The sequence below is a fragment of the Cariama cristata genome, unplaced genomic scaffold (genome assembly GCF_000690535.1).
Source record: "Cariama cristata isolate BGI_N322 unplaced genomic scaffold, ASM69053v1 scaffold22414, whole genome shotgun sequence".
Taxonomy (NCBI): Eukaryota; Metazoa; Chordata; class Aves; order Cariamiformes; family Cariamidae; genus Cariama; species Cariama cristata.
The window spans coordinates 1-15,673 of record NW_009614969.1 but is presented as its reverse complement, the minus strand read 5'-3'; the positions used below and the strand labels follow the sequence as shown (position 1 = coordinate 15,673).

Here is a 15,673-nt window from a genome sequence, read left to right as displayed (position 1 = left end):
TTTTTTATCCACACGGACAGACTCAAGTCCCGTAAATCCTTCAATTATTTTATTGTCTGTATCTGGTTGTTCTTTCTGCTCACACTGATCAGGAAACCTTGGGTGGTTTTTTTGTTTGTTTGTTTGTTTTGGTTTTGTTTTGTTTCTTTTTGCCCCCATAAACACTCTTCAGGGTCTGTTAAGTCTATGCAATGAGCAAGTCAAAGCTCTCACATCTTTGATTAAGGTGAGGTGAGAAGTAACGATGACTATTAGGGAAAAAAAAGAAATCAGCAAAGATGCAGTTTTACAGCAGTTTTGAACCTTGAATTGTAGTAATTCCTACAACTAGTACTGAATCATAGGTTGATGCTAACTTATCTTTATCTCTTTAGATAGATAGATACTTGCACACACACAAAATGCCAAAAATAACACTTCTGTGTTTATTTTAAAAGCATTTCATTCACAGCAATTACAGGTGAATCATTAACTACATCGCCCCAGACTCCTCTTTTTTTACTAGGGTGGTGTGCTAACCAAAATAAATCATCTAAGTACCACAAACCGTAATATTCAAATACATAAATCCTTATTCATCTCAATGTAGTAGTTTTCAAAGAATGCTATAAATTTTAATATTAAAACCTGTGATGCCTAGTGAATTTTACACATTTTCAAAAGCACAAAGTAATAGGAAAGAATCTGTTGGAATGAGATGTTAAAGGAACAAAGTAATATGGTCTCGAAACTTGACTAGGCAGCTAATGGGATATCACACTTTGTCTCCTCCAATCATTTGTTCTCTAAGAGACATGAAAGTCAGTGGAAACATTTCAGAGATTATAGCGCTGTTGGTCACAATGCTACTGTACTTTAGTTAGCATTGTATTTAATTGATTTCCAACAGTTCCATACATATTCCATTTACCCATACTTTCTTAAGTCTCAAAACTAGACCTGGGAGTTGCTCTGAGAGCTTTCCTACAAAATTAGGAGTGACAATTTTTGTGTTTGCAGTGCAGCAGGAAAAAAAACAACCAAACATGCTCGCATGTTTATTTTTGCATACACTAACATTCACATGTTTTTAATTTGTGCTTGATAAGGGAAATATAAAGTTTCTCAAAGCTGAAACAGAAATAAAGCCCTTCACAAGATTATGCAATACAAAAAGATTCATATTCAGTAAATTAGTAGCCCATAAAGTATATGAAAAGTAACAACTTAAATTCTCTGTGTATGTCTGGTTATTTTTATTTGCAGCCAGCAAAGGATTCACAGAAAGCAAAAGAAAATAACCTGGCAGCAAATATTAAGTCAAATCTCAAAAATACCAAATAAAGTCGTGAAAGAAAAAGCTACTTTTTTAAGTGCACCTAAGATTCTGACTAATGGGTTGGTTTGGTGATTTTTTTTTTTTTCTTCCCCCATTAAATTTATTTTTCCTGAGTAGATCTTGCCTACAGAATAGTTAGTAGTTGACAGAGACTGCAATGGTATTAAATACCAACAGTTAAGTTCTCTGAGCAGATAGATACCTAACAAGAAGTGTTACACAAGTTAGATCTCCATTCTGTGATCTAGCATGTATATTCTAGATTGTTCCCTCTTTGCTGGAAAACAGAATTCTCTTCAGAATTCTTCAGGTTACGCTTCACTGACAATTATAATCCTATGCATGCTTAGTATTGCATTTCATGCACAGAAGTAAAGAAGTAGAAAGAAACTAAACAACAATCATCTGAATTCTTAGTTTACTTTCCTGTAAATTGCTTAGTAACATAATAGCACAAGGACTGAAAAAATAGGCAAATCAATTTCTGATTACTACATTAAGCCAAGTTTTCAAAGAACACCTAACTGTAGCCCAGATCTCCACTTACTAGTTACTATTATACTAACAAGGTTACTTCTACACATATTGTTTCAAATAAAACAGAATAGTGGATTACCCACAAGAAAATTAACAGCCCTCTCAAGTGCAACTCTCATGATGATAGCTTACAGCTGACTGAAAAGCTGTTTATATAATTAGATGGGTATTTACATTTTACCAGGATCTAGTATAAGTACTCACTGAAGGACAGTTTCCTTTACTTGAAAACATATCAATCATATTGATCTTACACACAGTGTGTGAAGACAAAACAGATTTTGTTTGATAATCTCCAAGACTACAACAAAGCAATCATACTTGCAATTGCTTTAATTCAATACACTATTATTCAGAGAGTACTGTGAAAGCAATAAACCAACACATTCTTTTAGCATATGCTAAATTTCAAGCCCCACAGATAAAGTTCACAGCTGCCTGCAAATACGATCTTCAACTCCAAGTTCTTTCAGAGACAAAGCTCTCAGAATGACTGCCATGCTACAGTACTTTTGTCATAGGACAAATGCTTCAACAGTTCAAACAACAAACCTTTCAAACAGGCTACAAGCAAACATTTGAACTGCTTGACAGAAAGGAGCAATTGCATAAGACAAATGTCTTATGAAATATGTGTCAGCCTACTCGCTCTAAAGGTTGTAAGATTCATTTTGAGGAACAACAGCTGTAAGGAATAACTCTCATCTGCTTGCTATACAAACTAGGCCCCAGGACAAGAGTAAGGATTCTAGATACTACCACCATAATACCATTTAATAACGTAAATAACAAAAAAGAATAAGAAGCAAGGCTTACAGTCTGACTTTCAGGAAAGTCCATCTTCAGCAATTTGTGAGCACATTCTTCAAAGTCTAAGCTGCAATAATGGAAAAAACACTTCTCGTTATCTGTGCAACATACACTACGCTAAAAACATTTCAGAATTATATTGATTGGTGGTGCTGAAGCTTCAACTGGTTTGAAATAAAGTATCTCATTAACATCCAGAAAGCTGTTTGTTTCGTCGGGGTTTTTTTGTTGTTGTGCGGTTGTTTTTTTTTTAAATAAACATTTTGTATTTCATGAGTTTGTATCTGAAAATTAATCCAAAGTCACTACATTTGCAGACAATCTGAAAACAGATGACTTGGGTCATTATTACTATTACATCATCTTACAAAACTTAGCAAAACACAAACATGTGAGCTAATTTTGCACATCCTGAAAAACACTGAAATGCAAGCAGTGTACATAAGCTTCAAAAGCAGTATATACCACATTCTCCTCTTGGCACTCCCACTCTTGTATATTGAAAGCCTTTAGCTACCAGTACCTCCCCCCACCCAAGTATAAGATGAACAAACTTAAGTACAGCAAGACGGTATTGAACAGTGACTTTGAGAAATATAAGAGCTCTTCATACATCTCAGGATGGTATTAATTTGTATGTCTAATGATCAAAACCACAACAACTACGTTATCTCACTCCTCATGCAGGTTCAAGATCTGCAGAATATCGTGGCCCATGCCTACTTTTAATGATGGAATGGAGTGGCATGCAAGAGATTAATCTCTCCTTTCACTCAGGCGACACAGGAGTTATATCACTATGTTTTGATTGTTTATGCCATGTACTGCAAGGGGATTTCATTCTCAAGATGAATACAGATACAGTACACTTCAGGGTTGGTATCTGTATACTTATTTTCCAAACAATGGAGATGGCAACAGGCCTAAAGAGTATCACACTGCAGAACTCCTTACTCTCAGAAATGGAGAAACTCTACAGGATCTCTACTTTAAGCTTGTCACACATTGTTTCAGAAATTCTTCAAATGCAGTATAATCTGATGATCACTGACTTTTGTTCACTTGTTAAGTTTTGATTACAGCAATCCTCATAGAAAAGTCCCAGTGCACCACTCAAAACATTTTGAAACAAACAGGACTTATCTCAGAATGAGAATTTGGGTACCCATTTGTCAAAACAGTCTGCTTTACACAATCAGGTCAGGCTCCATAAAAACACTTCCTTGTCTTTTTTTTTTTTTTTTTTAAATAAATTGCACATTAGAAAAAGAATTTAAAAAGAAAGAGAATTCCAGGTCACCCATTTCAAAAGAACTACACTGATATGTGTAGAAATTATATTATATTTACCTTGACTGAATAGCAAGATAAATTGTACGACGGAAGGAGACCAGGTTAATTTCTGTTTTGTCATGGACAGTAACTTTCTGACCTGGAAAACAAACAAACATACATACATGGTTTTGTTAAGACCAAAACATTAAGGCAGATATATAACCTCTTAAAATATCTCTATTTACTGTCTGTAGCACACTATGTAATACTTTTTCTAGAAATATTTAGGACTGTTTAGCAGGTTTATGGGGGTTTCTTAATGTTTTTTATTTTTACAGAGAAGGAAAACAACATGTATTTGCCTCATCTGTAACTAACAGGTAAATATTTACAGAGACTGTTTTAAAAAGATAACTCTCCTTTTAAAGATCTTAGAGACTTAGCCACTGCAAGTCTGGGTTTTTTGTTTCTTGACTACATTATTAGCATAGTATTTTCTGCATAATTTAACTATACAATGCTTTATGTAGCATTCCTGATTTTAGCAGGAAATTCTTTGTTTCTGTTAATGTGTAGGATCTATATTACAGCATTCTGCAAAGTTCTGTTTTGTCCTAGAGCAAGTGTAGAAAAATCCCTTCTGAACCAAAGCCATGCTGGGAACACCTTCATTCATAAAATATTCACTATTGCTTCATTCTTTTAAACTTTGGTAATAGCATAAATGTGATTTCTCATACTTTCCATGGGCCTGGAAGCTCTGCTCTTCTGTGAAATACTCCACAAACTGCAGAGGAAATCCATTCTTGGTATTCTACAAGAACAGGACTCAGCTGGCTTTTCAATTACACAGTCTGCACAAACATTTCAGTTATGCTTATCCATCAAGGGAGCTGGTTGTTTAGCCTGGAGAAAAGGAGGCTGAGGGGAGACCTTATCGCCCTCTACAACTACCTGAAAGGAGGTTGTAGCGAGGTGGGGGTCAGTCTCTTCTCCCAAGTGACCAGTGACAGGACAAGAGGAAATGGCCTCGAGTTGCACCAGGGGAGGTTTAGATTGGACATTAGGAAGAATTTCTTCACCCAAAGGGGTTGTCAAGCATTGGAACAGGCCGCCCAGGGAAGTGGCTGAGTCACCATCACTGGAGACATTTAAAAGGCATGTAGATGTGGCACTTAGGGACACGGTCTAGGGGTGGACTTGGCCATGCTAGGTTTGCAGTTGGACTTGATGATCTTAAAGGTCTTTTTCAACCTGAATGATTCTATGTCTGCAATGCTTTTCTCGCATGAAACTGATATGATCAAGAACAATCAGGCAAAGTTGCTTTTCATTTTCTGCCTGTGCTGAATGCCTTCCTCTTAGACTATTACTTTTATACTATTTGCTAGTAAACACTTAGATCTGAGAATAATTTAAAGATGAAAATTTCTCTTAACATTTGAACATTCTTAGTTTCGCAAAATGTGTAAGAAGTTAAGCTTTTCTTCCCTGTTTCATCTACAGCCAACCACTAGTTAGGTGCCAGTCACACACTTACCATCTTCATCCTCCTCTTCATCTTCTTCTTCATCTTCCTCACTACTTCCAGCCTCTTGATCTGCTTCAGATTCACTGTCACCTTCATCAAGAATTTCTGAAAGAGCAGTATCCCAGATTAAAGGAATATAGATCACAGTGGTTTCATTATCAAAAACACTTGATCCAACACCTAAGAGTGAAAGGCTGTCTCAGGTGGAGAATGTGGCAGAGCAAAAAAAATAGCTGTCATAAACAAATGAAAACATAGCTGGAGAAACAATACTGAAGAAAATAGCAGAAATACATTGGAAAGGTCTATGATGAACTAAAAGACAGTTATCTGCAACACAAATATCACCTACTGTTAAATAATAAAGGTTGGCAACAATAGCTGGATAAGTAAACACCCTATAAATAAGCATGTAGATATATAAGTATTATATAAAAACGTGTATATACACACACACTCCTACCTTTCTTCAGCGTTTTGTATTTCTCTTCATTTTCCATGAAGTTTGGATCCATTTTGAAAACATCTTTAGAATAAAAGAGAATCCTTAATTAAAATACAAGATGAATAAAACAATGAATATTTAATCTTAAATTTATTTTCATGGGGAATGCAGTTATACAATTATCTTCCATTTCTAACTTACTAAGAACATCCTCTGGGTTGTAGTCATCTTCTAATGGCAACATATGAGTAAACTGATCCTCCTCTTCCACTAGATCTAATCCCTCTGGAATGACTGGATGATCCTTGAAGCCATCCTTCCGTACAGCAAACATGACTTCTATCATATACTGAACACGCATATCAATTTTAGATTCATGCAGAATGTGTCGAAGACGGTCAAAGATTGCTTTGGAAAAAGACAGAAATATAAACATGAAAAGGATTTACTAATACAAGCACCGAAAAGACAAATGCTCTGGCTAATTATACTTACCATTAATACCTCTAGGAGAAACTTCTGTTAATTTCAGCCCACTTTCTTTAATAAATCCAATTGCTACTTCAATACTGTCATCAGTAGGCCTTTCAAGGAGCAAAGTGAGCATTTCCAAACACAAAACCTCATGAGCCTATGGAAAGAGTGAAAAATTAGAATGTGCAACGTTACACTATTATTACAGTGATTTACTTGACAGAGCAGTCCAGCCTTTGAGGATGCCACAACACACTTCTTTAATCACACACACAAGGCAACAGTGGTGGGACAAAGCTAATTAAGAGGAAGTCAAAATTTCAAATACAATTTTACCACCTGTATTTACATCAACTTTGTATGGAATGTGACTCTGCTACTGAAACGAACAATCAAGCAATGAAAAACATTTTGCCATTAAGAAAAAAAATAGAATGTATTTCCAAGAAGCAAATAAAACAGCACTTACACTACAGAAACTAGCTGTAAGTGCATTGTGTCTATAATGAAATCAGCTCTTCCAGGATCAGGCATACATATAAGCAAATGACACATCTCTGATTAGTTTTCTCTTTACCAAAACGCTGTACATTCCCAATGCGTTCCTGAAATACTGCTTCTTGCTGTTATTTAAATTGGAGTATTCTGATGTCTAACACATAAAAAAGTGGCATGGAGCTGGATAAAATTTGATTTAGATGCAACTGAGTCTAGTTCTGCCTACATAGATGTTTAAGTCAGATGACAGTGTTGCAAGAAAATTCTGTTTAAGATCTGTGGGACAGAGCCTCAGATGACACTTGCTTTGCATCAAGATTTGTCTGAATAATAGCCCAAACATTTTTAGAAAGTTGGAGAAGCTCTGGACTGCAACTGCAATGGTAAATGATGATAACTGCATAGACAGTTACCAATGTCTTTTCTAAAAAGGTCCTAACAACTTAAAGCAGGCATTAAAAGCAAACCCAAACTCAGATTTTCAGTAACCTTTAGAAAAGAAGAGTATCTTCACTTAGACTACTGCTGTCTTGAAACTAAAGAAATAGCCATATAGGGTTCAGATTGAGTAGAAACTTGAAGTAACATACCACATTCTGATTCATCAAATGTGCAACAAATTTTGAAGATGTTAGACAGAGTTGCTGCAAAAGAAATAAACCAGGAAGTTTTAACACATCATATATGGCAGCAAAAAATTTGTAACTCAGATATACTATAGATTTGTGCATCTCACAATCAAATTCAGTCATAAAACTAATTACTTTGGGATACTGATAGTTGTTCACAATTAGGACTGTACACTTTCAAAAAACCAAAAACAAAATCAAAACCAACCAAACAAAAAAATCATAGCACCAACCCAGAATAGGTTGTCCAGCTTTCATAATACTCTAATACTATACTTGATGTACTAACAATAGGTCCTGACCCACACAGGTCTTGGCTGTGTTCCTCTGAAGTAGGTAACTTGAACACACTTGATACAAGATTAACACAGCAGAATTACACGTTTCAGCATGTTGCTTCTTCACATTTTACATACCTTATCATTTCTGCGATACCCTTTGCGAAAATTTAGTATCAACCTCTTGAGAATCAGTTCACCAATGTTTGGAAACTTTGAATTGATAATTGCCACAAGAGCTGCATAAACATGGGTAAAAATTGGAGAGGCACTCTGCGCTTGCAAAATGGATCTAGATAGCAATCCCCTGTAAAAATACATAAGTTTCAGATTTTTCTGGTAATAAAACATTTAATGCTTTTATTCAGTATGTATTACATAAAATAGTATTGTACAGTTGGAATAGTTAGAAGATACCAGACGGTCATTTTCAAACTGTTTTTTATCATGCCACAAATGGAGTTTTGCAAAATGTGTTGCCCAAACATGTCTGAGCCAAGGAATTCTTAAACTGATACCTTATCTTTCATTGTTCCTATTAGAACTACATTTGAAAATGACAGACGTGTAAAAAGTCTTCATCTTGTATCCTGCAATTACCTCTTTTTTTAACCCCAACACAGGCTCTTCCTAGCTTTGAAACTTGTATGATTGTGCTGTTTCTTTTGCTCAGTTGAAAAAACAAAATCCTGTTTGTGACAGAAAACAACATCTGCTCTGTAACTATTTATAAGGAACACAGAACTGTGTTCCAGTATAACACTAACTTAAACAAGCAAAACAAACTTCTAAGAAATTAAAAATTTTATTTCAATAAAATGTCCCTAACGATAAAGATCTACCTAGGAGTAATAAAATTGAACATTCAGTAAAACCAGAATGGGCAAAGTAATGTTTTTCAATGTTTTTCTCAAATTATACTGCATATTTGCAACGTAATAATTATGTTTTGGAACTGAGAACTTATAAAAGACTACTACTTAGATCCAAAATGAATGTAAAAACAGGGCTCATGAGCTAATAATTCTTTTATTATACTGTCTCTCTTACACTTATATCAAGATTACAGTCTGAAAAGAATGAGACATTTTTTTTGCCCCCTCAACTCTCCTTTTTCTAATGCTTTAGCACACAGAATTTGACTTTTGCTGTACTACTCCATTACAAATGGTGGGGGGGGCGGGGGGGGAAGCAAGCCCTCCAAATGTGAATCTTCAAAGTGCACACTGGTATCCAAATCTATCTTCTCTGTAGTCTATTGAAATGTTCCAAAAAACCTCCTACATGGTACTAAATACAAACTGCATAATGACCTTATTCCTACTTACTTTGGAGTTGACAAATGGAATAGAACTCATTTCATACTACTGCAAGAATATTTCATTTTGAAACTGTTAGTTACTTCTCACTTACAAACTGAAACTAGTCTGGTTCAGATCCTATTCACCCTCTACTTAAACTCAGAAAAGGACTTTACAGCTAGGTAAAACTTTATGTCATTACTTTTATATGCACCTTTGTGCAAATTTGGAAGTCAAAATTAACTGTAAGAAGGGAAATGGTACCATTTTCAATCTACATTATTTTGAAATTCATAGGCTTATAAGCCTCACACAAAAACTTCCAGAGACAATTGTATTTTACAAACATTAAATAAGCTCATATTTAAACTAAAATATTACTGCTTGTATGAAAATTAAGTTTTGGAGACATGAAATGCAGGCAAGTAAAAAGCAGTTCTACAGCAGACTTTTAGACTTCATTATTACTTTTAACAGAAATCGCATTCTGGAACTGCTTGCTCACTCTTTAGATTTTACTTAATTCTCTTCTGTTATTTTTATGCTATTTGCAGGATTCTGATCTTCCTATTAGGTATGGCATATATGAAAGTAACACATTCCTTAGCAACACTTTTTCTGTCACAACTTAGTCACTGTTATTTGAGGAGGTTATAGCTATCTGTTTGAAATGTAACAGAATTATTTCTGGACATTTTGTTCAGGGCATTTTTTTGACTACTATTTAAACAAAACAAAACTACCACCAACAATCTAAAAAACCCATACTTCTTTACGCTAGCCTATTTAACCTCTACTGATATCAAAATTAAAGTAAGGAAAGTCACCACACCACACTTGCACAGTCACCATGACTTAGTTACAAATATTATTTCTCACACAGAAAAAAATCCAGGAATTTGGACATTTACAAAAGTAAACAGACACAGACACGTGCAAATTGCAAGTTATTCAAGTAAAATGCACAGGTAAAACATTTAAGAAAAGGAAACATGCACCACCTGTTGCAGTCTTTTATTCCTCCAAGCATACAATCCCTTTCCCCCTGGCCCCTTCTCCAAGTAGGGGACTACCCAGATTAGGACAATGTAGTCAGATTTTAAAGTCTGACTAGCATCCATGCATTACACATCACACACATAGTGATGTACACATGAACAGTATACATATCAGCAGAAAAACAAAAGAATTTTTTAAAATACTAAGACTTACCTTCCCCGAACAATATTTTCCTGAAGAAGCTCATGAATTATATTTTCTATATTTGAAACATTCACTTTATTGACAAGACCATTAATCGACTTCTTCAAAGCTTCCCAACTCATCCTCTGATATGCCAAGCTATTACAAAGATATCACGAATTATTCATGCATAAATTTGAGGTAGCTCTAAATGAAATTTTTTAAATATACATATATATCTGAAAATGTGAATGTTAAATTGTAATCAGTAAAATAGATAAGAAAATACTCACTCCATACATGTGAAGACTAGTTCACAATTATACATTTAACTACTAGGACATCACTATGATGTCCTAGTATAACCAACCTGATATATCAAAATGTAATTCCCTGCAGATATGGTATAACCCAGTAGGTTGAGTTTTCTAAGATATTCCAAAAAATCCCTGGTTATGTTCTGTATCCCACTTTTCCATTTACACTTTGCAGCAGAAGCAGGTACACTCTTAATATGATTCTCTTACCTTTCTTCTGATAAAAATATAACTTCAAAAGAAGTATCAAAGCCATCAAAAAGTATCCCATTTTCACAAACATTCACTAAAACCCTTTACTGTTTTGCTCTTCAGTAAAAATTCTAATACGTTACTTTCAACTCACCTATTTTTATCAGTGATTTGCTCTTGCATCATCCTGAGCTTGGCAGGCGGAATATATGCACCACCTGTGCGAGTAAGGATTGGATCCACTTCTTCTTTCTTCTTCTTTGAAGCGGTCTCATCATGAGCAAGTGGGCTCTGGACTGTTGACCTCTCTGGACTCCTACGATCAGGTGATGAATATCTTCTCTGCTTCCTTCGATCAGATTCTCTTTCCTCCCATTTTTCATGGTGTCTCTCTCTCCCCCTTTCCATCCTTCTAAAAAAAGAAAAATAATCAAAACCACCACCAAACACCCAAGGGTTTGTGAAAGGTTTTCATGTTTTATTCTTCAAAATTTTATTACTGATCAAGAAAGGGCGTGATACCTTCCTTCTGAAGTTCTGTCATCATAATATTCCCTTCTTGAATATTCCTGATCGTATCTACTGTCATCAGAGTATCTTCTCTTTCTGGGAGATGGAGATCTGTCACGCTCTATATCCCTATTTGCAACCCAAGATACAAAATTCTTAGTCATAGGCTTACAAAATCAACGCTATTAATACCTACTTGCCATATAATGTTACAATACAAAACTGTTCCCCTGCTGCAACCTGAGTTTCAATATACGCATCATTCAAATAGAAAATGCTTTTATAATAATTTGTTGTCAGCAAAAAATAATAATAATAATAAAAAATCAAAGCAGCACTGTAAAAGGAAGCTCCTCCTAGAACTTACAATTAAAGGCTAAATGGTAATAACATCAAATACCAAAGGTAAATTCAGCACTATGCATTCCTTGGAACATATGCATTCATTGGTTTTACTTTTGCCTGTGTAGCATGACACAGAACAGACACTATTAGAAAAAAATGATACTGTGTTTAGTACAAGAGATTTCATACCAATTAATATGTGAAATTAAAAGTAAACTGGTAACAGTTCATCTCATGCCTCGGTAGACTGCACTTCAAATGATATTTCTTCACCTCCTGCTGGCATCAATAATCTTGCTCCGAAGTGAGAACTGTATCAGCAATATGCAAGTCCAAGCAAAAAGCTGGCATCTAATTCGCATTTTCAAGTCCCATGACAAATTAACTGAATGCTCAGGATTTTTTAAAGATTTAGTTTTGATAACAAATCTATTTAATTACTGCTATATTGACATGCAAGTATTTTATTAAACCTACACTTATTTTTCAATGTTCAGTTATGTTAATATATAAAAAGAAATGGAATATTAATTATTTTTTTTTTAAACTTTTCTAACTCACTATGTGAGGTATATATACAGAAGTATAGGGTATAAAAATCAATCATTCTACCTGTCCTCTGGAGACAAACTTCTTTGGCGTGAACCATAGTTTTCCTTCCTTTCGTAACTGGAACCATGCTTTAAGAAAACAGAAAGAAAAATATCAAGCCCAAACATTATATATTAATTACTGTGAACACATGTATCTTGAGATCGAAGTATACCACGTCTTCAGTTCCCTATCCTTTGCAAGAAGTAAGGGACATCAAATAATGCTAATGGCAGTCAGTTATGACAAGGAGACCTGGTTCTAAATAACAAGCAGTTAAGCAGCTGGACTCCCTGCTACAGGATGCTGCAGATGCCAGATGCTTACGTGGGTTCAAGAGACTGGACAAACACTGAAGAAAAATTCACATGGGTTACAAAAAAATTTATCTGACTCAGGAAGCTGCAAATAGGCAGAGATCAGGAGTTATGTCGGTGAGTACTTTTACAGTTGCCCTGTTCCTAAACTTTTCAAGGCATCTGCTGTTGATTACTGCTGGAGACTAGAGTACACGGACCTTCAGTCTGCCTCTCCTGCTTCCATATGCCATTTTACACTTTGGTGCATCACATGCAATACCATTAACAGAATTCTACTACTTCTTGTCTTAAGAGTGTCTCTCCTCTCTCCTAAAAATCCTCTTCATTGTGTAATTTCTCCTTACCTTCCTCCTTTTTACTAACCATGATTTATTTTCTCATGAGTCATTGCTAGCTTCATACATTACAAACAGCTAAGTTATACTGTTCTACTTGACAGATCCCAGAAGTAAACTTAATTCTAGATTTTTTTGAAATTCAAGTTTGCAGGATTGTTTAGGTGATAGACACTTAAATAGTTCATAGCAAATTCTGTGTGCTGAACCATGACATATAGAAGTATGGAGCTATACACAAAAATAGGCACATGACAGCCTCTACAACACACATATAAGCACATTCACCTCATTAACATGTTTGAAAACTTTGGCACAGCCAAGAAGCAGCTTTTATAACCTCTATACTTTCACTGTAAGGGTCCTCTCTTGTCTTAAAATATTATTTATGATTTTTCAGAACCACAATCTCATGTTACCAGCCAGTGATCACCTATGAAGTAACACTTCACCTTGATGCAGAAACTCAATGCAAGGACTTGCTTATGCACGTAGACCAAACTTTTTGCCGAAATACTCATCTCATTTTTTCAAGTGGCATTCTATCCATTAACATGCTAGCACACTAGTTTTTGCCCCATCAAAGAACCAGTTAAAACTGTTGGTTGGTAGAATACAATGACACCTCCTTCATAAGCAGACCCTAATGAACAGTTACACTAAATGATCTCCAAGAACTTAATTAGAAAGAAAAGTATCTTTGCTAAATGACAAGTGTGGTGTTTATAATGAGCTGTGCAAGTAAAATCAACATTAACTGAGGCTTCCTAAAGAAATAATAGCAACACAAACACTATGAGCATCATCCTATCAATAGACCGATGACGTTGACTTGCTATCACTCAGACTGGAGTGTGTGTATATATATGTAAATACATATTTATATTTTTGAGGCCACTACAACATAGCCTAGAATAATGTCTTCCCTAGGTTATGTTTCTAACACTGCGTTAAAATTATTCACAGTATTATCTTGCCTGAATCAAGACAATGGTACAAAACAAATGCATTGCATCATTTACTGGGAGTATGCATCCCTACAAAAGGAATGTCCACCTGACAATTTAATTCCAGAGTAACATCATCTCTGATGGCAAAGCTAGTACAAGAAATTCACATATTTTCACCAAGGTTTTCTTCCCCTTTCCATACTCATTTGTAGGACTATACCATATAGCAGATCACTAAAATAATTAAAGATTAAAAAAAGTCCTTAAGTCATTAGTTTTTTCCCAAAATAATATAATGCAAAATTGTATCCAAAGCTTCCAATAAAGTGGTAATAAAAGTCTTTGAAAAACACAGAACAGTTACTGTATTTGAACAGTATTTGGCAGATGGGAAAAAGTGGGTCTTTTTAGGATGATCCATTCTCAGGAGTTCTACATAACCTGCCTTTGCCCAAGTAGACCCCAAAAGACAAGTGTTTACAGAAACAAAACATCGTTATGAACGTCTCTCTATTTGGCAGTTATAATGCCTCCTTGCAAAAGCAGCTATGTTTGCTGAAGAACTTCTCTACCTCAATTCTTTGTGACCAGGCCTTCTGCCACAAGTTACTATCTTCTTCCTTTTGATCCATTTTGATCAAAATGAATAACTGAAAGTGTCCAAACAGTGTGCTTTCGCTAACTGGCCTATTTTGACAGATGAGGGAGCACTACCATAACCATCAGACTAGGAAAATATGAGAAGATATCAAACTATCCCTCAAGCATCCCTATTAAAAACCACTTTGGTCAGAAAAGTTGGAAACAAAAGTGAAGAAGCCTATGCAGGGCCAACCTCTAGAAACACAGGCAGAGCATACACAGGTCTTCTCCAGCCTAAATGATTCTATGATTCTACAATAAACACCGTAGATCTGAGACACTGTATCAGAAGAGTACTGCTCCACTAACCTGTCCCAAATTTAGTGTACTTTACAAGTGTGGCATTTCTAAACCATCATTTTAGGAGAGTAACTTTAAAGCAAATCTTTTCTTCTTGCATTCCTAAAAATCACTCCCATCCATTCAGAAATGTACCACACAGCTTTTAAAAGGGAAAGCTTTAAACTTTCACAGTAAGAAATACAGTTGCCATGTTAACTGCTACTTCCTATCTTCTCATTTTAACATCATTGTTAATTTTTCAACACCTCTTCTCTCTATTCCTCCACATGTTTATGTTCTCTGTTAAGCCATTAGTCAGTCAGTTTTCACCAATTACTTTATCATTATATGCTAAAAATATTCAGAACTTCCATTGTTAGCACAACAAGCACTAGAAACAGCTATAATTTACTTACTTCACAGTAATATTTCTTTCATAAACATCTGCTGTCAATTATGGATATGATTTGCTTTATATTGAGGGAGTTTTATTTTAACATAACATCAACTACCTAATCACCACTAATAAGAGAATAATCAAACCCTCCAATTTAGGTTTAACACTTACATTTACTTGTGTCACCCTGCTCTTCATCTTGACTTCCTACTTTTTATGAAGTTCTGAACATGCAGCAATGAGACAATCCAAGCTGGAGTTCAGCATATGAAAAACATTTCATCTACAACAAACAGAAGACAATCAAAAGCTTTTTACTGCACACGCTGCAGAAACTTGCACGTTTAATTTCTTCATTAAAGCTATGCTTGCTTAGCTGCTTAAAATAAAACAAACAGCCTCCTCCAAATCTAGTCAGACCTCTTAAGCTTACACAGCACCTGTCGCAGGAGACAAAGGCCGTAAAACGGCAGCCAGGAGCTCACCACCCCCCCCGTCACGGCCACTCGGCACA

The 15,673-nt window shown here is 35.3% G+C and overlaps 1 protein-coding gene across 1 annotated transcript in view; it reads right to left on the bottom strand.

Annotated features, from left to right (window-relative positions):
* The window catches only part of CWC22 (CWC22 spliceosome-associated protein), a 32,663-nt gene extending 17,306 nt beyond the window's left edge, over positions 1 to 15,357 (bottom strand). The window contains exons 1-13 of the mRNA XM_009699637.1: positions 15,331 to 15,357; positions 12,255 to 12,322; positions 11,310 to 11,426; positions 10,942 to 11,199; positions 10,309 to 10,437; positions 7,934 to 8,102; positions 7,479 to 7,532; positions 6,412 to 6,547; positions 6,118 to 6,324; positions 5,935 to 5,997; positions 5,481 to 5,576; positions 4,016 to 4,097; positions 2,672 to 2,732 (exon numbers count right to left, since the gene is read on the bottom strand). Of these exons, the coding sequence (XP_009697939.1) occupies positions 2,672 to 2,732; positions 4,016 to 4,097; positions 5,481 to 5,576; positions 5,935 to 5,997; positions 6,118 to 6,324; positions 6,412 to 6,547; positions 7,479 to 7,532; positions 7,934 to 8,102; positions 10,309 to 10,437; positions 10,942 to 11,199; positions 11,310 to 11,426; positions 12,255 to 12,322; positions 15,331 to 15,357 (1,467 nt within the window). The remainder of the gene's footprint in view (positions 1 to 2,671; positions 2,733 to 4,015; positions 4,098 to 5,480; positions 5,577 to 5,934; positions 5,998 to 6,117; positions 6,325 to 6,411; positions 6,548 to 7,478; positions 7,533 to 7,933; positions 8,103 to 10,308; positions 10,438 to 10,941; positions 11,200 to 11,309; positions 11,427 to 12,254; positions 12,323 to 15,330) is intronic.
* Between the last annotated feature and the right edge of the window lie 316 nt (positions 15,358 to 15,673).